The sequence below is a fragment of the Mytilinidion resinicola genome (genome assembly GCF_010093595.1).
Source record: "Mytilinidion resinicola strain CBS 304.34 unplaced genomic scaffold BDZ99scaffold_14, whole genome shotgun sequence".
NCBI lineage: Eukaryota > Fungi > Ascomycota > Dothideomycetes > Mytilinidiales > Mytilinidiaceae > Mytilinidion > Mytilinidion resinicola.
The window spans coordinates 1,006,486-1,028,561 of NW_022985450.1; the positions used below are offsets into that span (position 1 = coordinate 1,006,486).

General features: G+C 55.9%; 11 protein-coding genes across 11 annotated transcripts; 6 read left to right on the forward strand and 5 right to left on the reverse strand.

The window, feature by feature from the left end:
* Positions 1 to 257: 257 nt before the first annotated feature.
* BDZ99DRAFT_573275 (cytochrome P450) lies at positions 258 to 2,687 on the forward strand (the record flags this gene model as incomplete). The annotated part of the gene is made up of 7 exons (XM_033728281.1): positions 258 to 361; positions 415 to 468; positions 601 to 745; positions 793 to 1,081; positions 1,134 to 1,502; positions 1,552 to 1,701; positions 1,833 to 2,687. The coding sequence occupies 7 exons, from the start codon at positions 258 to 260 to the stop codon at positions 2,306 to 2,308; spliced, it is 1,587 nt and encodes a 528-aa protein (XP_033574414.1). The 3' UTR covers positions 2,309 to 2,687.
* Positions 2,688 to 3,042: 355 nt separating this feature from the next.
* BDZ99DRAFT_573276 (uncharacterized protein) lies at positions 3,043 to 6,690 on the forward strand. The gene is made up of 2 exons (XM_033728282.1): positions 3,043 to 3,616; positions 3,666 to 6,690. The coding sequence occupies exons 1-2, from the start codon at positions 3,147 to 3,149 to the stop codon at positions 6,253 to 6,255; spliced, it is 3,060 nt and encodes a 1,019-aa protein (XP_033574415.1). The 5' UTR covers positions 3,043 to 3,146; the 3' UTR covers positions 6,256 to 6,690.
* Positions 6,691 to 7,345: 655 nt separating this feature from the next.
* On the reverse strand, positions 7,346 to 8,199 carry BDZ99DRAFT_80163 (uncharacterized protein). The gene is made up of 2 exons (XM_033728909.1): positions 7,680 to 8,199; positions 7,346 to 7,455 (listed from the first exon to the last, which is right to left on the reverse strand). The coding sequence occupies exons 1-2, from the start codon at positions 8,037 to 8,039 to the stop codon at positions 7,426 to 7,428; spliced, it is 390 nt and encodes a 129-aa protein (XP_033574416.1). The 5' UTR covers positions 8,040 to 8,199; the 3' UTR covers positions 7,346 to 7,425.
* Positions 8,200 to 8,360: 161 nt separating this feature from the next.
* Positions 8,361 to 10,052, reverse strand: BDZ99DRAFT_392995 (cysteine proteinase; the record flags this gene model as incomplete). Its single annotated transcript, XM_033715822.1, has 7 exons — positions 8,361 to 8,475; positions 8,522 to 8,983; positions 9,032 to 9,327; positions 9,399 to 9,667; positions 9,731 to 9,794; positions 9,850 to 9,936; positions 9,987 to 10,052. 7 exons carry the CDS (start codon positions 10,050 to 10,052, stop codon positions 8,361 to 8,363), a joined length of 1,359 nt encoding a protein of 452 aa, XP_033574417.1.
* A 161-nt stretch (positions 10,053 to 10,213) lies between these two features.
* BDZ99DRAFT_80171 (uncharacterized protein) lies at positions 10,214 to 10,543 on the forward strand. Its single transcript, XM_033728910.1, has one exon. The coding sequence runs from the start codon at positions 10,276 to 10,278 to the stop codon at positions 10,510 to 10,512; it is 237 nt and encodes a 78-aa protein (XP_033574418.1). The 5' UTR covers positions 10,214 to 10,275; the 3' UTR covers positions 10,513 to 10,543.
* Positions 10,544 to 10,575: 32 nt separating this feature from the next.
* Positions 10,576 to 11,388, reverse strand: BDZ99DRAFT_523069 (uncharacterized protein; the record flags this gene model as incomplete). Its single annotated transcript, XM_033725769.1, has 1 exon — positions 10,576 to 11,388. One exon carries the CDS (start codon positions 11,386 to 11,388, stop codon positions 10,576 to 10,578), a length of 813 nt encoding a protein of 270 aa, XP_033574419.1.
* Positions 11,389 to 11,907: 519 nt separating this feature from the next.
* BDZ99DRAFT_80176 (PCI-domain-containing protein) lies at positions 11,908 to 13,856 on the reverse strand. The gene is made up of 6 exons (XM_033728911.1): positions 13,686 to 13,856; positions 13,470 to 13,628; positions 13,356 to 13,416; positions 12,908 to 13,303; positions 12,750 to 12,849; positions 11,908 to 12,701 (listed from the first exon to the last, which is right to left on the reverse strand). The coding sequence occupies exons 1-6, from the start codon at positions 13,727 to 13,729 to the stop codon at positions 11,959 to 11,961; spliced, it is 1,503 nt and encodes a 500-aa protein (XP_033574420.1). The 5' UTR covers positions 13,730 to 13,856; the 3' UTR covers positions 11,908 to 11,958.
* A 111-nt stretch (positions 13,857 to 13,967) lies between these two features.
* On the forward strand, positions 13,968 to 15,280 carry BDZ99DRAFT_465327 (uncharacterized protein). Its single transcript, XM_033720517.1, has one exon. It carries the CDS (start codon positions 14,098 to 14,100, stop codon positions 15,142 to 15,144), a length of 1,047 nt encoding a protein of 348 aa, XP_033574421.1. The 5' UTR covers positions 13,968 to 14,097; the 3' UTR covers positions 15,145 to 15,280.
* A 452-nt stretch (positions 15,281 to 15,732) lies between these two features.
* Positions 15,733 to 16,853, forward strand: BDZ99DRAFT_392370 (uncharacterized protein; the record flags this gene model as incomplete). The annotated part of the gene is made up of 8 exons (XM_033715783.1): positions 15,733 to 15,782; positions 15,855 to 15,905; positions 15,960 to 15,977; positions 16,042 to 16,058; positions 16,121 to 16,135; positions 16,190 to 16,311; positions 16,417 to 16,636; positions 16,741 to 16,853. 8 exons carry the CDS (start codon positions 15,733 to 15,735, stop codon positions 16,851 to 16,853), a joined length of 606 nt encoding a protein of 201 aa, XP_033574422.1.
* Positions 16,854 to 16,969: 116 nt separating this feature from the next.
* On the forward strand, positions 16,970 to 17,334 carry BDZ99DRAFT_80287 (uncharacterized protein). Its single transcript, XM_033728912.1, has 2 exons — positions 16,970 to 17,231; positions 17,288 to 17,334. The coding sequence occupies exons 1-2, from the start codon at positions 17,089 to 17,091 to the stop codon at positions 17,298 to 17,300; spliced, it is 156 nt and encodes a 51-aa protein (XP_033574423.1). The 5' UTR covers positions 16,970 to 17,088; the 3' UTR covers positions 17,301 to 17,334.
* Positions 17,335 to 18,883: 1,549 nt separating this feature from the next.
* BDZ99DRAFT_465329 (uncharacterized protein) lies at positions 18,884 to 22,073 on the reverse strand. Its single transcript, XM_033720518.1, has 2 exons — positions 19,501 to 22,073; positions 18,884 to 19,445 (listed from the first exon to the last, which is right to left on the reverse strand). Exons 1-2 carry the CDS (start codon positions 21,747 to 21,749, stop codon positions 18,974 to 18,976), a joined length of 2,721 nt encoding a protein of 906 aa, XP_033574424.1. The 5' UTR covers positions 21,750 to 22,073; the 3' UTR covers positions 18,884 to 18,973.
* Between the last annotated feature and the right edge of the window lie 3 nt (positions 22,074 to 22,076).

Sequence of the window (22,076 nt, forward strand, 5' to 3'; positions counted from 1 at the left end):
AACAATCCAACCCAAGACCCCACGTTTCCGCGTGCCCCTCATCAAAGCCACTAAATACCCCGCATAAAGCCGTTTATGGTTCCGCGAAGCATCCCACCAGATTTCCAGTTCTTAATCCCGCGAGAGCCAATGAGAACAATGCCTTTTCCGGTGACATTCCGGAACCACCTTTTTTGGACCTTTGTATATCGCGACTCACGACATTTCTGCCGCTCTAGATTCAGCATTCAGTTCAAGCCAGCTCATCTCTTCGCGTCATGGAGGCAGTCAAGTCTGACCCAAGAGTGACAGCGGCAGTTTCAGCGGGAGTGCTAGGGTTGGTGTCGCATCAGATTTTCAAGCGCAATGAACCGACGGTGTAGTGAGTTATGGCGATCTCGAAAACGAGGTATGAGGAAACTGATTGTGCACTAGTTCATTCGCAAACCATGTGCTCATTGTCAATGCTGGATTGACCATACTATACAAGTATTTGCAAGGGAGCGTCGACCAACTTGCCGTAGTAGCGCTTGTAGATTTCTTTGTCTATCTTTTTACACTGAGGCAAGTCCACAATGAAGAACCGAATCAATCGAGTCAGCGGTGCTGATGGGTTTATAGCTCGAGCATAGTACTGTATCGAGTCTTTTTCCATCCGCTCAACCAATACCCCGGCCCTATCCTCTGCAAAATCACCAGATTCGCATCCAGCTGGCATGTCATGACTCGCGATTCCCATGAGTGGCAGATTTCGCTTCACAAGAAGGTATGAATTCGGATGCGTCAATGAACATTGCATACTGAGAATTGCAGTACGGAGACGTAGTCCGTCTCTCCCCAAATGAACTCTCCTTCATATCCGCATCCTCAGTCGACCAACTCCACGGCAGCAAAGCCGGAAGGCTAGCCCGTGGGCCCTTCTACTCTGGCGACCCCAACCGACCAGCCGATTCTATGCTCTCCACTCAAGATCTCAACGAGCATAGATGGCGGCGCAAGACATGGGAGCGAGGGTTCGGCAGCAAGCAGCTTCGCGACTTTGAGCCGCGTGTCATTCGCCTGTTGGACATACTGGTCTCACAGCTTCGAGAGCGCGTTGGGAGTAAGTCAAACTCCTTGCCCAAGATGCACAGATATTCACAAGATTCGGTTAGCAACCCAGAACATGACCCGCTGGTCTGAATATTTCGCTTACGACGTAATGTCTGACCTCGCCTTTTCTGAGGACTTCGGAATGTTGAAAGCAGCCAAACCGCATCCATACATACCCGCGCTCCACGATGCCACCAGACTGCTCGTCATCGCGTCTCAAACTCCCTGGATCCGGCCTCTGATGCCCTGGTTCCCAGTTGAAGCGCAGTCGAAGAGGGCAGGGAAAGAGTTTGCGCGGATCTCGAGGGAGACGTATTTGAGGAGGAAGGCGAGAGAGGTCAAGGAGCCAGACATGTATGAGTACATCGCGTCGCCAGATAGGTCGGGGCCAAGGCCGCTTACTGAGGCGGAGGTTGTGGCGGACTCAGCGCGTAAGTATGCACTTGAGGCCTGAAAGATTTCGTACTGACAATAGGACAGTCCTGATTGCCGCTGGCGCGGTGTCGACAGCTCTCAGCATCACATTCATGTTCTTCCATCTGCTGCAAGACCCGAAGCAGATGGCGCGTCTGCAAGCCGAAATTGACAGCTGTTGGGACGGCGTGACGCCTCTCGACGTGACTATGCTGGGTAAGCTTCGTCCACTCTGCTCTCACTCCCTTTTAAGCCGAACTTTCGCTCTTCACATCCCAATCTTCCGTCCTATTTCATCTATGTACCCTTTACTAGCCATTCACTTTCCCTCCTCTAACGCCCTCTAGCACCCCAACGCGCCCCTTACCTCGACGGCTGCATCAACGAATCCCTCCGCCTGTGGCCCCCCGCCCCGAACGGGATGCAGCGCCGCACCCCTTCCTCCGGCATCGTCGTCGACAACCGCTTCATCCCGGGCGGCACCCAAGTCTCCAACCACACGATGGGCATCCAACGTGACGCGCGGCACTTCACCAACCCCGATGCCTTCATCCCAGAGCGCTGGATCGATAGCGAGCGCCCTGCGGACTGGCACCACGATGTGCGGGCGTTTATCCCGTTCACGATCGGGCAGTTTGCATGCTTGGGGAAGAATCTGGCGTATCAGGAGCTGCGGCTGTTTATGGGGGGTGTGGTGAGGAACTTTGAGTTTGCGTTTGCGGAGGGGTTTAGGGCGGAGGTGTTTGAGGGGCAGATTAAGTTTAAGGGGACTTTCTTGATTGGGGAGTTGCCGGTTGTGTTTAGTGATAGGAAGGCGGGTTAGGAGGGATGAAGGGGTGAGAAAACGGCCTGAGGGACTTCAGAGATATTTGGAAGTGGAATATATGGGATGGTGTAGAGGCTGCTACTGGAGAGCAGTGATGTGTGTGGTGTTCAGACATCGCAGAATTATAGGCGTCCTCAAAGTCTCTACATCATCGTACGCAGATTTCTGGTACTACACAGGGACAGCCCAGACAGCGGTAGAACAGTTTGCTCAGGCTTATATCTAGGCGTTTTATGCCAGGGTTCTTGCCAGTGGATGAACAGCAATAATGGGAATTACGAGTGTGTACAATATGCAGCGCTTGATGGAGGGCTATTTGGGAGGCTAGGTGAGAGGCAAAAAAGTCACCCCACCACTGATTTTCATGGACATTGACGTTCTATTATATGGTAGGGCAACCGTACCATATTAATCTTCCACCTTATTAACTTGGAATCTTATTAATCTAAATCACTCGGTGCTCCACACTTCACTGCGAGCCAAGACCTACTCACTTTAGTAGGAGTGAAACGACCCAACCATGTAAATTTGAGCCACTTCAATATTTTACTCGAATGAGTTTACAATCAAAGAAAGGTACTCTGAAAGGGTGTAAAGAACTTCCCATTCTAGATGAGGGAACGCTACTGCACGTGCTGCTATTTGGCGCCTCAGGCGTCTAGGATTCCCCACCCGTGCGTCGATGACCAGCGATTGGAACGGCCACCTCTCTGACGGCACGCGCCTCCAACCTTCGATATCAACACCACGCGCCACACTCACGATCCGCCACTCGAATGCCCGGGGAGCTGCAGATGGCTGCTTGCACCCTTAATTGCCCTCCTCTCCCGTAGCGATGGTGACGTTATCCGCCTTCGTCTTCATCTACGTGCTCGGCGGCATCAGCTTCATCCCACTTGTAGTGGCGGCAATACTCCTCCACGCCCACTTCACATTCCCTACTCGAGCTCCCGAAGAACCTCTAGACGGGGCTGCGGCGTTTTCTGCGAGGGATGCCGAACAACAGCGTCGTGACCTCAACACGGACGAGGATAACCTGCCAGAAGAGCTCAAACCTCGCGCCCACGAGCCAGATGTTGCCGCCGGATACTTTGCAGTCTGTCGAGAATATGTACCGGGTGGTGTGAATGGGAAACCTCCGGAGAGGACCACGCCGGCGGGCGTGGTGGTCGCCAACGAAAGCCCCAGCGTGTACCAAAGCATGTATAGAAGCATCTTTGACCGCAACAAGGGCCAGCCACCTTCCCTGGATAGTGCCAACGGGAAGACTAAGAAGGCTAGGAATGTCTTCTTCGTCGTGTTGAGGTGCGCACCCACTACTCGCTTCATGTGGAGTAAGCTGATTGTTTAATAGACACGGCCACTTGATGCTCTATGACGACTCCGAACAACTCGACGTGCGCCACGTCATATCCCTCGCATACCACGATGTGGATGTCTACGCCGGAGGAGAAAAGATACCAGAGGGAGAGCTTTGGATCAAGCGGAACTGCATTCGACTGACAAGGCGGAAGGTTGTTGGGGATATAACGGATGAGGCGAAACCATTCTTCTTATTCTCTGACAATTGCTCAGAAAAGGAGGATTTCTACCACGCTATGCTCCAGAACCAGGAGCGGAACAAGACGTCGCCTCAAAATCCACCGCGACCCTTGCTGTTCGAGACAGCCGATATTGTTAAGCTGGTTCAACAGCTTCACGCCAATGAAGAGAACCTCCAAACTCGGTGGATAAACGCCTTGATTGGACGATTATTCCTTGCCATGTACAAGACCGCCGAGATTGAAGATTTCATTCGAATGAAGATCACAAAAAAGATAGCTCGCGTTCCGAAACCCGCGTTCATCAACAGTCTCAAGCTGCAAAAGATTGATATGGGAGACTTGCCGCCGTTCATCACCAATCCAAAACTTAAGGAATTGACTGTAGATGGAGACCTGACGATTGAAGCCGACGTCAAGTATAAAGGTAGCTTCCGTCTGGAGATCGCAGCTGTTGCCCGTATCGAGCTAGGATCACGTTTCAAGCCTCGCGACGTCAACCTCGTTCTTGCAGGCCTTCTCAAAAAGCTAGAAGGCCATATTCTGATCAGAATGAAACCACCGCCAAGCAACCGACTATGGATTTCATTCGAAACCATTCCAAAGATGGACATATCCATTGAGCCAATTATCAGCTCCCGGCAAATCACATATGGAGTAGTTTTACGAGCAATCGAAAGTAGGATACGAGAGACTATCGCCGAAACACTTGTCTTACCCAACTGGGATGATATCCCATTTCATGATACCATGCTGCAGCGCTTCCGAGGCGGTATGTGGGCTGATGATTCAAGACTTCGGCCCTTTGGAGACCATCAAACCGAGGCAGCTAAACATGGGCTTGCTGATGAGATCGATAAAGATTCGGACTCCGAGGAGTCCATACCGCCTCCCACTCTGAGCGCAAAAGATAAGACCATGAGCCTGCCGATTCTCGTAGACACGCCGCCAAAAGGATTGGTTTCGCGAAAAGGAGCCAACTCGACTATTTCTTTGGATGATAGCGTAGGCGTCACTTCAGGAGCAGAGGCTAGGCAAAGAAAACACCCCAAAATCATCCGGTCTGGCTCGTTTGCCTCGGCGAGTAGTCCAGTAGTTAATTTGGATTCATCGACGGTAGAAGCTTTGCGTGCTCACGCTCCGCAGGGTGGCCAAGATGCAGCGAGCGCGATGAAGATCATATCCTCTCGCTCGCCCCCGACGTCTCCTTTCGAGTCGCCTGTCGGCTCTCCTGATCCACCAAGCCTCATTTCACAGCGATCGAAGAAGAATAGCGTGTCATCGGTGCGGTCAACACCGAGCCGCACTGAAGATGAACAAGCATCGGCAGACTTTGATGCTTTAGTGGATCGCACTGGCTCGTTGCTAAAACGATCCAGCGCTGGTAGCTTGACTGGCACTTCCGACGATGTTTCCTCTCATAGTAACACGCCGACAGGTCTGAAACATGCACATACAACGGCGTCAGTCAAGAGCAATCTCTCCAACGCCGAAAAGCGACAAGCGCTAAACCAGACCTTGAATTCTGCTACCGCAGCTGCGAAGAAGTGGTTTGCAAACCGGCAGCAGGGTGGAAACTCTACTGCAGATTCTAGCCTCTCCCACCATCGATCAACCGCCAGCTCCAGCTCAGTCTCTCAAGAAACCCTGGTCGACACCTCGAGTAACCCCTCCTCCACCCAGCAGTCCAGCGAAAGCGACTCTCACAAAAACGGAGACCGCCCCGGCTCCACCGCACAACCCATCGGCCGAGGCCAGCCCCTCCCACCACCCGGAACCCCCCTCCCCTTCCCCGAGAACCGCAAGTCCAGCTGGGTGGTCCCCGGAGCGGCCGCTCTAGCGAGTATCGCGAAACGGAAGCCCCTCCCGCCGCCTGCAAAGTCGCCCACCGCTACCTCCACACCGCTCGCCACCCAGTCACCGGGGAAGAGCCCTGCGTTTTCCTTCCCCAAGCAGTCCACATCGCAGGATCATCTCCCCTTCGATATGCCGTCACCAGGGCATCATAGATCGAACTCGCACCGCGCGGTGCCGAACCCGCCGCTGCCCCCGAGGCGGAAACGGGTCTCGAATGCGGGGCTGAATCAGGATGTGGGGGGGTTTGGGGAGGGCTTGATGGTTGTGGAGGCGCCGGTGTCGGATACCAGTACGCCGAATAGTCCGTTGAAGGAGCGGCATTCCAGGGAGCACGACGACGGTGATCGTGTTGAGGAGGAAGAGGGGGAGAAGACGAAGACGCCGCAGGAGGAGAGTCCTAGTCTTGATGAGGTGGAGGAGGGAGTCTTTCAGGCGATGGATCTGGAGTCTAGGAAGGAGGGCGAGGCTCCCCCGGAAAGTGGATTGGGTGGGTTGGAGAAGAATCCGTGGGGAGAGGAGGGTGAGGCGGAGGAGAAGCCTGTCTGAATGCCGAGAGAAAGAATAAAAGGGGTTTATTCTTGATGCTCTGCACTCCATCCATGCGATATCATGATGGGTATCATATCCTCAGCGCCGAATCTGACGTCTTTCCCGAACCTGGTCAGCCATGACGCCGCATCGCCGTAGGTATAAAGTAGGGTCACGTAAGGAAAGCGGCTGCGGACGCAGCTGTGTGGTTCATTCAACGAGGTAGCGTAAGCGCTGCTTCCAGGGCGAAAGGAAGGAAGGAAGGGCCACTGTACTAGTAGACGGACAGGTTTTTTCTGATGCGGCAAAATGGCGTATACGTGGTTTCAAACTTATCTCTAGCCCAAATTAGGTCGGATAGGGACGTTCACGGGCGTCTTGGGCGGGGATAAAGAGGATACGAAACCGGGGGATACGGTAGTTTTACTTCGAATCTTAATCATATCACTACTCTATCATTCCTAGCTCTTGTTGCAACTGTGTCATTTGGGCAATTTTCAGGCGGTCTCTGTCTCGGTATCCTCATGTTTTCACTATGAGAGAGTTCGAACTATATGTCTCACGTGCCCATCACCGCCCGGCTGACTAACACCCGCTTTCCTCTGCCTGTAAAAACCACCGCTGCTTCTTGGACCTTTGAGCTTCTTCTGCAGGACGGGGTCGGTGGGATGCCAAAAAGCGCTTCGGAGAGCAGAATGGCCGGTTGGGTTGGGTTGGGGATCAAACTGGACGTACGGGAAGACTTGATGAGCTTGAAACCAACCAATCCACTCACAAACCAATCACTTGCCAGCCGTTACCCCAATGTGTGGGGTTTATTCGTGGGAAAGGCGGGGAAATTCTCTACATCACGCTTGAAAAGAGGTACCTTTTTTTTTTAATTCATGTTTGTTGCATTCAGTCTATCTCCCGTGGTTTTGCTTGTTTGCGTCGAAGCAATCTAGGACGGAACATGTAGCTGTGCTAGTGCTAGGCGAGATTTACTCCATGGCGAAGCCCGCAGTGTTCTCCAGTCTCGCAAGTGAATGACGCCGAGTCGACTCGTTCGTGAAGACAGGGAGAAACCTATCCCAACCTCGGTCCCCAGCCATTCATCACATCCCCACAGCCCACCCATTTCCTCTACAAGCAAGCAGTCCACCGCAGAAAAGAAGTCCACCATCGTATCCACTCCCTCGGTGATTCGACCTAGGCGCGTATTGCTCGCATGGCCATCAGGTAGCGAAATCCCACTCATCCACCCCCACCCCCATCTGTCACGTGCCTAGAAGCACGCAGAGACCCCGAAACCCAATACACACACCATCATTCAGGGGCCTCGACAAAAAAAGCCTGTCAGAAGAAAACGTCCAGGCAAAGGCTGTGGAAAAGATAGTAGCAGGAAACTTGACTGCTCAATATGACACAGCACAGCACCGCTAGGGAAGCAACGCCATCAAGATTTGCCGAAGCAAGGTACGATGGTAGACAGAACCCAATTGTAGCATAATTACCAGATAGGGGTAGTGTGCATAAACGCATTCGAAGAGAGTCAAAAGAGAAAGATTAGGGGAGCAGAGAGGGGGCATGATATGAGAAGACAGACAGAAAAGCAACATAAGGATTCTCAACTCTAAGTAACGTCGGGCACCCTGCGGCAGTATACTCTTTGATGTGAAGTCGTGACAAGTCGTTTCAATCCTCGCGGGTGACAAGAAGCCTCTTTTTGCAGTCTGGTTCGTAAAATATGACAGAATGTTGTGATCCCGCCCAAATGCGGAGAGTTGATGGAGGTTGTAAAGAGTTGGGGAGCTGCGTATCATACTGGAGTACGAAGCAGAGGCGCGTTGTGAGGAAAAGAAATCGTTTTAGGGTGACAGCAGAAGGGACGTAAGGTATAATTGGGTATGATGTGAGAGTTGAATGATGCTCGCAGTTGAGAGAAATCGTCAAACTTCGTCAACAGTCGTGGGCGTCATCGGAGTGTTTCGCAACCTTGGCTTGAACAAATTAAAGAGCTCGATGAACGCCGTGCCTAGTTTCGCTAAAAGGTACAGAGATAGCCTCCCGGGAGCCGTTTTATCGTTTCTTTGCTATTTGAACCGAACTAGACAGTCCCAGAGGGCTGGGAGAGATGGGAACTTTTATTGCGACGTCGACTTGTGCCGGGAGCGGTTTGTCGTCACATATTCCGAGTCCGGCGTCCACTCCTCGGGCTGGAAATCAGGATTTAAGAAGTGCGCTGTGTTGTAGTGGGAGCTAATGAGGTTAGTGTTGATCCAAAATATTCCAATGATAAACCTACTTCCGGAATATCGACGTCTGGAACTGGAGCGGTGCTTGGCCGGAGTGAAAGCCAGGTTCCAATTCATAGACTGACGGCCTGAATGGACCTCCGCGAGCCGACTCGTTCGCCATGAGAGGATTGAGTGGCATGTTCACGGGTGGGTCGAGAGGGACGTTCTGGTGCACGGGGTTGGTGTACTCCTGATTTGGAGCAGAGACGGGCACTGGAGCGTACGATGACACTGGGGCCATTTGCGGCTGAGGAACACGAGTCGGCTGGTAGTCGTAGCTGACAGAAGGCCAATTCTGGCCCCCCATGCCGGTGGGATAGAGGCCAGGGATCAGAGTCATCACGTCGGACATTCCTCTGCTCATCGGGACGAAGTCGTCGGTGTAGCCTGCCAAGTTGACGTGCAGGGGAGCTTGGGAGACGATGGGCGACTGCACATCCTCGATCTTGTAGAGGATGTCGTAGTGACCACTGGAAATAGTTAGCATGTGTCATCATAAAGCAATCCGAGGTACGTACGGCCTGTAGAGTAGTCGCATCGTAGGGGGATTGTGCAATGGCAGGCCGTCATGACCCAGAGGATCGAAGTTGTACTCGGTGACCTGGTCTCCCGGCGATCGGTCGAGGTATAGCACCTCCATGGCAAATCCGGCGGGCTTGACGAGGACCTCTGCTAGCGCACTCATGCCGATGTGGTCAATTTCACAGATGGAGGGCTCGATCTGCGTGGAGCAGTACTGCTTGATGTCCTGGCCAAATTCCAAGAAAGGCTGGAAGTCGTCCGGGTGTGTCTGGATCCAGGCGCTCGTCAACAGCTGGAGCGAGAATTAGCAATTGATCATGTCATAAAGCTTTCCGGTATCTGAGTGCATTGACGACAACTTACCTTGAAGTAGGTAATAATGGCCATCGAGATACCGACGTCGTTGAAGCTAGCAAGCAGCTCGGTGGCAGCGCTGTCGTCCACGGCGGGAATGGCCGCCCCGGTGCGGCGCAGGAGGTCGAAGCACTCATCGGCAAAGTCCTCGTACAGGTGTTCCTGGAAGCCGATGGTGTTGAGGAGGTTACGCAGGGACCGCAGCCGCGTCTCTTCCTCCAGGAAGCGGTTCTTGTCGCCGACGCGGAGCAGGGCCTCGAAGTAGGTAAACGCAATAGCTGTCGACGTGTATCAGCTTAATATCCATGTGAGGTCCGTGGATGGAGGCGATGCTTAGGTACCTCTCCAGCCGCAGTGGCCGTCGCCTCTGCACGTCCGGTAGTGGGAGTACTTGGACGGGAGCGCCTGGCGGGGTCAGCGAGCTGCCACGGCAATGGCAGAGCAGGGCAAGGGCACTCACAGCTGTCTTGGTGCGGTAGACGGGGTCGGCATTGGCATATTCGGTGGTGATGGCGCTGCTCGACTGTCGCTCGCCGACCAGCGGGCCCTACGCAGCGTTAGACGACGACCTCACAGCGATAGCGGGGCAGCACCGACCGTCACCTGGGGCTCGTACTCGTTCGACAGCTTCTGCAGGTGGGCGAGCTCCTCGTCCGAGGGCATGTACGGGGGGCCCGACATGTGGAGCGGGGCGTGGAGCTGAGGGTGTGGGTGCGGGTGCGGGTGGAAGTGGTGATGCTGGGCGGGATGCTCCGGCGGGCGGAGAGGCAGCCGGTACGACAGCGATGCGGCCGTCGCGGGATCAGAGAAGGGCGGGTGGTGTGGGTAGGAGGAATGCGACGAGAGGTGCTGGGCGCGCGCCGACGACAGCACCGCCGGCCGACTCATGCTCGCTAGAACGCGGGGCAGCAGGGAATCGGGAGCAATGGGGCAGGCAGTCGATACTGGGCCTCACGATGGTGTTTTGAGGCACGCAACGGCGAGCAGCGAGCACGGGAGGCACTGGCGTCACGGACGGGCGGCCAGCGGGCAGGCTCTGGCGATTCCACAGCAGACGGGCTTCGCAGAGGCTTCGCAAAGGCTTCGCAGACGCAGCTTTCGCGGTCGAGGAGGGCGGCTTTAGTATGCTGGCGGGAGGCCGTCGTTGCTGTGATACGCACTTGTCCCCCAGGGGCACGCCAATATATCAGCGAGCAGCGGCGTGCTTGGGGGCGCCCGTCTTATTGAATCTGCTGCCAGGTACCAATGCGTGTTGCAACACATTCACCCTGCCGGGTTGAAACGGCCAGCGTCGTTGCACCGCGAGTCCTGGGTCGCGGCCAATGGCGCGCCAGAGCACCGCGGGCTGGGAGGGCGCCGTGAGACGGCGATGGGGCACAAGAGGGAGACAGGCGCACACAGGCTGGGAGGAGCCAGAGGAAGCCCAGGAGCCTGCGGCAGCAGAGCAGCAGGACGGCCAGGACTGCAGCGAGCAGCCAGGACGCGCGAGGCCTGCAGCGCGCGCCGCCAGGGCTCGATGGATCGCAGCGGGCGGGGGCTGCGTCCTCTCACGATGGACTGTGCAAGGGGCCTGTGGTGGGGAGCGGCGTGGTGTGGGAGCAGACGGGATGGGCGTGATGGCGAGACGGCGAGACATGGGCACGTGACTGCTATCGACACTCACTGCGCGGCATGCACCAGGCCTTGCACCGTCACCCTCGCATCGGCGCGCGCTCGCCTCGACGCCTCGACGCCTCGACCTCGCGCTACGCCGTGCGGCCTCACACGGCCCTCGCGCTACGGCCGGCACGCTCGGGGCGAGCAGTAGCGGCGGAAGCGGGAGGCGGGCGCAAGACGACTGGCCGCAGCCGCCGAGGACAGCTGGCGCGGCGACGACGTGCGGCCAGTGAGCAGCGCCGCCCATGGCAAGGCACGACGCTCGACGACACGGCGCACCAGTGGCCGCGGCAGGCGTCCAGCAGCGCCGTCGTCTGTCACCCTGCGCCGTGCAGACGCCCATGATTCGCGCCGCAGCAGAAGAAAGTCGGAATGCGAGCCTGTCTGTCTGGCCCGTCTGGCTGGTGCTGAGCCTGCCGCCAGGTCGCTGGCAATGGGACGCGCTCCCGCTTCCCCGGCGCGATCGCGCCCCAGGCCCCCAGCGCCCCAGGCCCAGCGACGGCATCGCCCGGCTTCGCCAGGGGCTGCGCTCACGGCGATAGGCTGCAAGTCGTGCTCTGCCCGCAACCGCGGTTCCTTCTGCGGCCGTCGTCGAGAAAACGAAGCCAGGTTACATACACGTCGCCCTCGCCCCAGCCCCAGCGCCCACCAAGCATCGCGCCCGACCAACGCGGCCCCAACCGCCGCCGAGACCGCTGTGTGGAATGCCAAAGGAAACGCCTCCCAAGTGCCACCAGCCCGGGTGCCAGACTGCCCTGGCCGCAGCCCGGGTGCAGGTCTCAACGCTTCGAGTCTGGAAAGCCTCAAATGACGGTATCGTGATACTGCCCTGTCCGCCCAAAGCCCCCATACACGTCCCCATTGGCCCGCGCTCCGCCGCCGAGTGCCACTCGCTGCAAGTCATCCGCGCACATCATCCTTTGCTCCCAGCGCTCGGCAATCTGCCCGCGAGACCCTTGCCTTTGGCCTTGCCAGCCTTGGGCCCGACGACATTGGGGTTCCAGCTCATCCTCTGTGATGCCTGCCCTTCGCCGCCCATGGACGAGTACTGGCCTCCGCTCTCGTCCGACTTGAAGCCCTCGCCGTCGTTGAGAACTGTGGCCCACAGCGATCCAATTGCCGCGCTCCACTCCCGCATCGCCTGCACCCGATCCATGTCTGTGTGACTCTCGACCTCCACCGTGCCGTGGTGCTGGTCCATCTTCCCGTGCAGCTTCTTGTCCACGATCAAGAAGCTCACAATATCTTGCACCTCCAGAAGCGAGATCTTCAGCTGCTTTGAGATGAACGCCAGCGTGAACCGTGTGTATGGCGCGACGAGCTTGAGAACCGCCTTGGTGCGCATGTTACGCGTGACCTCATCAATGTTCTCGGCGATGAACGGGTCTGCAAGGAGATCCTTGTTGTTTTGCAGAATCTTTTCGTAGCTATGAATGTCGTCCCTCTGGTATGCGTCCACGAGATCCGTCATTGCGGATATGCGAGGATCAGTCTTGTAGGGCTTGGTCTCTTGTGAGTCAAATGGGTTGATATCGGAACCCATTAGCATAGTCGTGAGAACGAGATACTTGAGCACCTGGATTCGCTGCAGAGAGCCGGCTTCGTCGTAGTTCTTGAAGCTCTCGAAGAAGTCGCTCTGAGCCTCCTTCCAATTCTCTGTGCACTGTTAGGGTCTGACCCAGCAACATTATGCGCACTACTTACCTTCGCTCATGTGCATTTTGCCGCCGCACTCGCGAATGATGCCCATGATCTTGGGATGCGGCACGGCCGATCGAACCTTGAGGGCGCGCTGGTACAAGGCCTGCAGTTGCAACAATCAGCATGCATGTCCAAATTGAATATCCGGACGAACCACTTACTTTTAGGCGCTTGGTATTCCTCGTCTCCGCATACATGAGAATTTCCAGGGAATAAATCTCGAGCGAGTATGTTCCTTTGCTGGGGTCATCTGTGCCGTCCTCCTTTTGGCATGACTTGTGCAACTCGCGGACCTTATCAGCCAGTTGCCGGTAGTCCTTCCGCTCCAACCAAAGCTTCGCCAGCTTGATGTTGGTCTTGAGCCATAACCGCTCGTTGTTGGTGCTCTGGAACGATTCGAGTGTCAGCGCATAGAATTTCTCCATGCATCGGTGTGCATCAGCGTCTTCCGCATCCTTCTCTATGAAGTCGAGCATGTTGTTGATCGACTTCTCCGAGTAGTTTCTGGTGACAGCCGATTTGACATAGGTGAGCAGTTCCTGGTAATGCTCTACGGCCTGCGAGTATATTTAGCACGGCCGGAAAGGGCAGATAATGCAGTGCACTTACCTTGTTGTAGCGCTTCAGCTTGAATTCAAGCTTGATCGCCTGCTTCAGCCCTTTGAAACCCCTTGCGAGTGTCGTCAGCTTGTGTCCACTGTAGGCAATACTGGCTCTACCAACCAGTCTCCTTTTTCTTCCTCTAACGCAGGAACGCCGAGGAACTCGTCCACAGCCTCCTCGGGATTGTCGCCTTTCATCTGCTTGGCGTTGTAGTATTTATTCTCGATATCCACATCTCCGCCCTGCTCCTCATCGTCATCCTCGTACTCGAAGTCATATCTGCATGGATTAGTACTAGGTAGAGCTATGTATAGTGTTAGGTTGCGGGAAGCTCACTCCTCCTGGTCGGAGTCTTGCATGAAATCATCATCGTCCGACATGGTTGCAGCTATGAGCCCGAGCTGCGGTATTGAAGGGGGGTAAGTAGAAATGAAGCTGAAGCTCCGAAGGGGCTATTCGATGAGCGAGAGTATTGGTGGGTGAGGTTGTTGGAAGTGCGGGATTGGGTGTCGTTGTTGCCTGCTTGACGATCTGCCCACGGTGAATTCAGTCCCCCGCGCCCGCCCGCCCTGCTCCTTGGCGCGCCACCGATCCTCACTTTCCAACCTCGCCCGCCACCTCCCCTTCACCCACACCTCACAAACTGTTTCTCCACGACCTCACCATTCTGCCACCCTGCACATTTCACCCTCGCCGTTTGTCGCTTTTCGCTCTCATCTGACTCCACCGCAATCGCCCGACCGCAAACATGGGTGGTGACCTCAACTTGAAGAAAAGTTGGCATCCGAATCTGTGGAAGAACCAGAAGCGAGTCTACGATGAAGAGCACAAGGCGCTTGAAGAGCGCAAGCTGATCGACAAGCTCAAGAAGGAGCGGCAAGAGGAGAGGGCCATTGAAGAGCTTCAAAAACTACAGGAGGCCCATGGCGGGAAGACCAGGCTCAACCGGGTGGACTGGATGTACTCCGGACCCACGCAGGGGCAGACCGGCACAACGGAGGAGATGGAAGGATATCTGCTAGGCAAGCGGCGCATCGACCAGCTCCTCAAGAACGACGAGAGAAAGGCGTTAGAGAAGGGCGCGGCAGCCCCCGTAGAGGGAGTCATCAGCAACGCAAACTCGGCCAGGGATACTGCTGTCAAAGTCCGCGACGATCCTTTGATGATCATCAAGAAACAGCAAATGGAGGCGATGCTCAAGGCTTCGAAGGAGGCGCCTCGCATTGCTCACAAGCGGAAGGACGAAGACCGCAAACGGAGTAGGAGGCACGACGACGATCGCAAGGAGCGACACCATCACCATCACCGACGACGGTCACGATCGCGGTCGCCGCGCGAGAGACGTTCAGACGAGCGTCGACGTTCTCGGTCTCCATACCGACGCCGTTCCGATGATCGCCGTCGATCTGACAGTCCTGCTCGCGATGATCGGGACTACCGCCGGCGTTCGCCCTCGCCGCGGCGCAAAAGCTACAACGACGGCAAGCGCTCTCGGTCGCCACCGCGCCAACCCTACAACGGCCGCCCACGCTCCCAATCGCCGCCTCCAACGAAGCGGAAGGACGACATGGCGGAGAGACTGGCAAAGATGCAGGCTGACGCTGCGGCAGTGGAGCAGGCGCGCAAGGACAGGGTCCGGCAGCGCGAGGACGAGGATGCGAAGGAGGACGAGACGCACAAGAAGTCGGACGGAGGGCGCAAGTTCATGGCAGATGTTCGTCGCAAGACGGGAGAGATGGACCTGAGCGAGCGACTGGGGCGTTCTCGGGGAAACTACATCAAGAACGAGGTGTGAATGGGAATGGTAGTGCGTTATGACTGTGGCCTGTTCTCTAAGGAGTAGCCGGAGGACAGCTTTCTTTGAGTTGGATGACTGCTTTCTGGGCGCAGTCTGTCAAATGATACCCTGATTCAAATCTATGCTCGCTTCGAGTCTGTCTTAGCCGTGCACTGTCCATGCTCGTCCATGATGCTGCCCCTCACAGCTCATCCTCGCAACTCAAAGGGTGAACGGGACAAATGAAGTGCCGGAGTGTTCCGTGATAGCAGCTGCGCCACATCGGTTCAGGCAGCTGGCGGGCGGAGTGTCGCTTGTAAGTGTGGAGAAGCCGTGGCCAGGCCTGAAGCTAGGCAACGGACAGCGGAGAGGCAGCGGGCGTGGCACCGGCTCCAACTTTAGCTCTCGATTGCAACACCACCAGGGCCCCCCCGACCATCCCCGTCTCATCATCACCACCCGCCCAGCGCCCGCGCCCTGCGAACGTCTGCGCTTCTCTCCGACTTGTGCACCCGCCGCCCGCGCATTGCGAGAGAGGCCTATCCGCCCTCCCCACGGCGTCCTCCGACCCCGATCCTCCCCCGGCCTCCCCAGCCAGCTCTCACGATGCCGCTCTGTGGTGGAACCAAGTCCGTGCAGCGCAAGCTCGTGCTTCTGTACGTCTCCCCTCGGCCTGTGATGCAGCTTTGTATTCGTACAATCCGCACCGACTGATATGTGCTCTGTAGAGGCGACGGCGCTTGTGGCAAGACGTCGCTGCTGAATGTCTTCACACGCGGGTACCTTCTCCCAGAGCCTCCGGCGCAAGACGAACGCTAACGATAGCGCCCAAGATACTTTCCCACAGTATAGTGAGTTACGGCCCGCCCTCAATTGCTGTCTAGGAGCCGTATTAACCGCTCTGCGCTGCCTCAGCGAGCCTACAGTCTTTGGTGAGCATGGCTCGACCTGCCCTCGTCGTCCGCCGTTACTCGCAGCTAACTAGAATTCTCAGAGAACTATGTCCACGGTACAACAACTTCTACCACCCTTAATTCCGCGGCACCGTCCTGACCCGACTTAGACATATACATCGACAATGTGCACGTTGAGCTCAGCCTCTGGGACACAGCCGGCCAGGAGGAATTCGACCGCCTGCGCTCCCTGTCCTACGATGACACACACGCCATAATGCTCTGCTTCAGCGTAAATGCCTCTGTCCTGTACATCCCTGGACGAAGGCCGGGGTCAATCAGCATGCCTGGCATGCCAACCTACATATGTCTGGATTGCTGACACGTTGGCGGACAGGTCGACTCCCCCGACTCGCTGGAAAACGTAGAGACGAAATGGGTTGGCGAGATCGCCGAGAACTGCCCTGGCGTCAAGCTCGTGCTGGTCGCGCTCAAGTGCGATCTACGGCGGCGCGAGGACGCCGATGACGACGAGAACCCCCAACCTGAGAAACCGATGATCATGTACGACGAGGGGTTGAAGGTCGCAGAGAGGATACGAGCATTACGGTATCTGGGTAAGAGCTTTCACAAGTTTCCACTCCAGCTTTTCCTTGATTTCGTCATTATCATCTGAGCTCTTGCACGAAACATCTATACTACAGCACCTAACCACCCCCAGAATGTTCCGCAATGAAGAACCGCGGCGTCAACGAAGCCTTCACAGAAGCCGCGCGCGTGGCTCTCTCCGTAAAGAACTCGAAGGACCGAGATCGGGGCTGCAACGTCATGTAACCGCTTGCACCAACCCCCTTTTCACCTCGTCACCCGCTCGGACTTCATAAGCCGTACCATTATTCCTCCCTCTGCATATCCACTTCTTTCTAGCGCTTGTAACCAACCCCACGGGGCGGATGGAATTCAATTCTTCGACGGAGTTCAAGGGTCACGTGAACTTATCGATACCTGTCTTGCCTCTCCTTCACTTCCTTTTCCTTTCACTGGAAAAGGCACCTCTAATTTTTAAATCATGTATATGGCTACGGAGGAGGCTCTTTGCTGCTATTCCTCCCGTTTTCACTTAGTCCTTTGTATTAGAGTTTCCGCAATTGGATTCATTGATTTTGGACGTTTCGTGCCTGCTTTACTTCTTTTACTCCAGATCTGGATCAAGTTAGCTTTTGGATTCTGATGTTGCATTGTTGCGTTGATTGACCTTTTAGTTCCAGGAGACATTCTTAGATGTCGCAACTCGGAGGACACCCTGGACTGCAGATACTAAAATCGATGATGCGAATCGAGTTATACATACTCAAGCCCAACTACCTCATCAGTGCCAACAGTATAACAACGTCTAAACAGCACCTACACACGACGCAATGGGTCCACTCAACTTCCAGAACCGTACAATAACGTCTGAACCGCACCCGGTTATCCAGATTTGAACCAGCTTATTCGATCCTTATCCTCTAGGGCTTCTGACCTCCTACTCCTGTGCTGAAAAGACACTACGTAGCGTCTCCTCCTTGCCCCATTCTTGCCCTCCACGTCTTAACGAAAATCTATTCAGGCGGTCAGATTCGTAAGTATTTGTAACAGTTCTCCCCAAACTTTACTCCCTCGATGCCCCCTCTACGTTTTCCGCGACGTTTACTAAAATTGAAATTCACACGGTTCAATCCGTAAGTATTTGCAACACTCTCTCCCTAAACAGCCCCTCTGCGGCCCCCTCCAAGTCTCCCTTAACATCATCCTCCGCGTCTATCCAAAAAAACCAATCACGCGGTTGGATCGGGAGGTATTTGTACCACGTGTTCGCAAAGTGTACCCCCTCTGAGCCCCCCTCCACGTGTCCCTCTGCGTCCCATCTGCTTCCACCTGAAAACCAATCGCGCGGTTAGATCCGTGACTATTTGCACTATATCTACCCAAAACTCAATCCGTCCTTGCCCCCCCTCACTCGCCCCCCTCCACATCTACTAGAGATCTTCACGCGGCGAGGTCCGTAAGTATATGCAACACTACTCTCCAAACCAGACTCCCTCCACGTCGCTTCTGCGTTCCCGCGACGTCTATCAGAAAATTGGTTCACACAGTTAGATCCGTGAGTATTTGCACTACTTTCCCGCAAAGCGCAGCGCAGCCATTCCTTGCCTCCCCTCCCCTCCCCTCCCCTCCCCCTCCGCGTTAGCCTGAAAACCAATCGCGCGGTTAGATCCGTGAGTATATGCAACACTACTCCCCCAAAACCACCACCCCTCCCTCCACGTACGCCTCTGCGTCCCCGCTCCATCCACTGAAAAACTAACTCTATACGGTCAAAATCTGTGAGTGACTATTTCGCACTACTTTCCCCACAAAGCCCAACCCCGTCCCCCTCCACGTCCACCTAAGTCCCAATTCGCGCGGTTAGATGCGTAAGTATATGCAGGATTTCTTCGCCAAAGCGGCGGGGCCCTTTTCGTCCCGGAACAAATCAACTTACACGGTTCGATCGGGGAGTATTTGCACCACTTTGCCCTCCCAGGTCCCCCACTACGCGTGCCCTCTACGTCGTCACCCTCCGTGTCCAAAAACACGCTGAAAATGGAGGTAGCGCAAATACTCACGAACTCAACCTCGTGAATGCTTTTCCCACAGCTTCAGGCCCCGAGACATAAATGATACTGAGTTGAACTTTACTGCCATTCCTCCTAACCTATATACACCCCTCTCCCCTGCCCTCCCGTTCCAACCCAATAACAAAAGAAAAACCCCACTTGGCGCGTCCCAACCCAACCCAACCCAACCCAATCCCCCAACCCTACCGTACCCAGCCCAGCCCCACTCCCCAAAACGCCAAAAAACAAGAAAAAGCATTGGTATCAAATAAAGCGCTGTGCGCAAGCGGGGTCGGTGAGTTCAGCAGATTCCCATCAGCGATCCCGATCCGCACCTCCCCTCCCCGCTCTCCTCGTCAGCCCCACCCCGGCGCCCCGGAGTGCTTCGAAGCCTCTCCAAATCGTGGTGCGGATACTGCTTCCACCGCTCTCGGCGCCGTCGCTCCTGTGCCCGCGGTCTCGCTCGTCGTCGTCCTCGGCCCAACCCGCTGCCTCGACGTCCGACTCCGGGAAGCCTTCGTACGCGGCGCGGGAATGGGACTCGAAGCCCGGGACAGGGACGGGTAGAGAAGCGGAGGGAGACTCGTTGCGGGTCTGGGCGGCTTGGGCTTGGACGTCTGTGTCCGAGAGGTCGTCGCGAAAGAGGGAGAGATGGGATGGAGAGCGGGAGAGAGAAGGGGCCGGTGAGGGGGAGGCGTGGCGCGCGTGGTGGGAGGCGGAGAGGGAGCGAACGACGTCGCCTTTGCAGATGGGGCAGGTGCGGCGGCGGGTTACGAGCCACGGTGTTCTGTTTTCGTTAGGATTGGATTGGAAAAGGCACTGGGGGGTGAGGAAGAACTTACATGCACTCGGCGTGGAACTCGTGACCGCAAGGGAGGCTCATGACACGGCTTACGCCATCCACGTACTCTTCGAGACAGACGACGCACTCCTTTTGGCGACCACCGTAACGGCGTCGCCATTCTGCAAGGCCGGCTTCCCGCTTTTCTTCTTCAGGGGATGTTGGACGCTGATGTGGTTGGTGGAAGGATGAGGAGCTTGCGGGGACCTCGGAGGTGGTGCGAGAGCGCGGTCGAGGGCGCGAAGTGGTTCTTCGAGAATGTGAATGTTGGAGAAGGGGAGTGGTTGGTGAAGATGATGCTGGTGTTGTCGCGGGAGAAGACCCGGAGTTGGCGTCGCTTGATATCGTGTGATACGTGCGAACGGGCAGTCTCTCGACGACAGACTTTGGTGCTCGCCAGCGTCGGCGGCGGATACGGGAACGTAGAAGCAGAAGTGCGTAGACGACTGTAAGAGTAACGAGCGGGCTGACGACGAGGACTAATAGTGTATCGAAGAAGGGGCTCGAAGACATATTCGTGGGCGTGAGAGTTACCCACAGCCCCTCGTGAGGCTCGGTGTCACCTGTATTATCGTTTTCATCCTTCGTGTGGGCGTTGGATTCTGCTGCTTTCGTGTGTAGTGGCAAGTGGTACTCGTTGGTCCTCTTTGACGGCACTGGCCGCGAGCTGTCATCATCGCCATGGTCACCAAGGAAGCTACTGAGCCAACCTGGATCGTTCTCGTCCGGATTAGAGCCGCCGGGATGAGGTTTGCTTTCCTTCTCATATTCTCCGCTGCCAGGCATGACATTGCCACCTGCTAGGGGCTCCGATTCTTGCTTCGTTTTCTTCGCATCTGGGCGGTGGTTGATAGCTGTTGTCTGCGGTAGTAGGTCGGGATCGCGCCAGTCTTGAACACCAATGACAAAATCATCAGCAGCCTTGGTCGCAGTGGGCTTTTGGAGCAAGGGCTTCGCGATGCGTGAAGGCTTGGTTGCTTTCTTCGTTGGGACATCATCGGTCCAATCCTCCACCTGAACCCAGTTCAGATTTCCACTGCTTGGCGGTCTTCTGCTGTCTCCTGAAGACGATGCATGGCCACCACTTCCAAGCCCAAGAGCTGCAAGAAGCGAGCGGAACCACCCAACGCGCTCTTCTATTTCATCGACACCCTTAGAAAGCGGTGTTAGATGAGAATTCTTGCTCTGCTTCTTAGCTTTCGAAGTATGCACTGCTTTTTCAGCGGTGCGTGTAAATGTCGGACGGTCCCCTTTTCCTTTTTTGCCTGGTGATCCATCGTTCTTCTTCGGCGGTTGACGTGCTCCAGTGATACCCGGTTTTGCAGCATCTTCCGAAGATAGGTCCTCCATCAGACCTCCTGAGGGTATCAGGGATGAAAGTAGGTGGGCAGTGGTATGTGAAGTAAACAAAGCAGGGATTGTGATGTTTGAAGTGTCTCCGTGGGCGTACATCCGGATCAAAGCACCTCCTCGGACATCATCACCCACAATGAGGGCCACACCTCCTCGCCGTTGAGCCCACTTGACTTTCTCCAAAAAGCCGCAGCCACCACGGCTCAGCAGGACAATCTTCCCTGTTATTTCGGCTCCTTCTTGTAATGACTGAATATCTGCATGCTCGGAGGCTTTGACGCCTTCAACTGATCCATGCTCCTTGGGCATTTCCGAGTTCGGAAGCGGATGATGGAGGTGGTCGTCAGTGCCGTCATTGTCGTCTGACTTGGCTTCGTCTGATAGCTCTGGCTCTTTGTCTCGTTTTAGCTTGTCGGCTTTGGAGCTAGATGTACCATCACTCGCAGTTGTTGTACCGAGAGATTTCCGCTTGGGATCCACACGGGCGTCAGAGCTGGCTGAGTTCTGATCGGCGTCACTCCATCCTGGCACATCGCTGCAGCCAAGTTCACCTTCGGCTCCGGCAGCCATGCCACCGCGACCCATTGTATCATCCCCAAATCCACTTCCAATCCAGAGCTGACCACTCAGGCCTTTGGAGGGCAGCAGTGGTCCAAAAGCGGCAGGGCGAGCGAGGAAGAAGGTCGAGTTGTCATCGGTGAGGCTGATGATTGCGGAGGGGGGGAAGAGCGATGACGGCGAGGTGAAGGAGAAGAGAGCACGTAGCTTGCTCTTCTTGACGGTCGGCTGGACATTTGGAGATTGATGGGGAGACTGGGCGCCGAAGCTGATGTATAATAGTAGAGTTATGGCTATGACGCTGGACGCGAGAGAAAGCAGGAGGCGGAGAGGCCGCATGGTGGAAATGTGGTCAAAGGCAGCGACGGCGGCAGCGGGCAAGGGAGCTCAAAGGCAGCGACGGCGGCAGCGGGCAAGGGAGCTCAAAGGCAGCAGAATGCCGGCGATCTATGATGCTGTGCACATTTGGGAAAGGCGCGCCGGGAGAGCTGGTGGACGTGGAGCCGGAGGAGGCGGAGAAGGATACGAGGCAGGAGGGGCTCCAGAGCGGCGAGGTCGTCGTGGGCGAAAGCGCGGGAGCGATGCAGAAGGTCGGAACAAAAGGGAGAGGCTGTATCGAAGAAAGAAAGGTAGTCGAAAGAAGGTATGGCGGTGAAGAGAGACGTG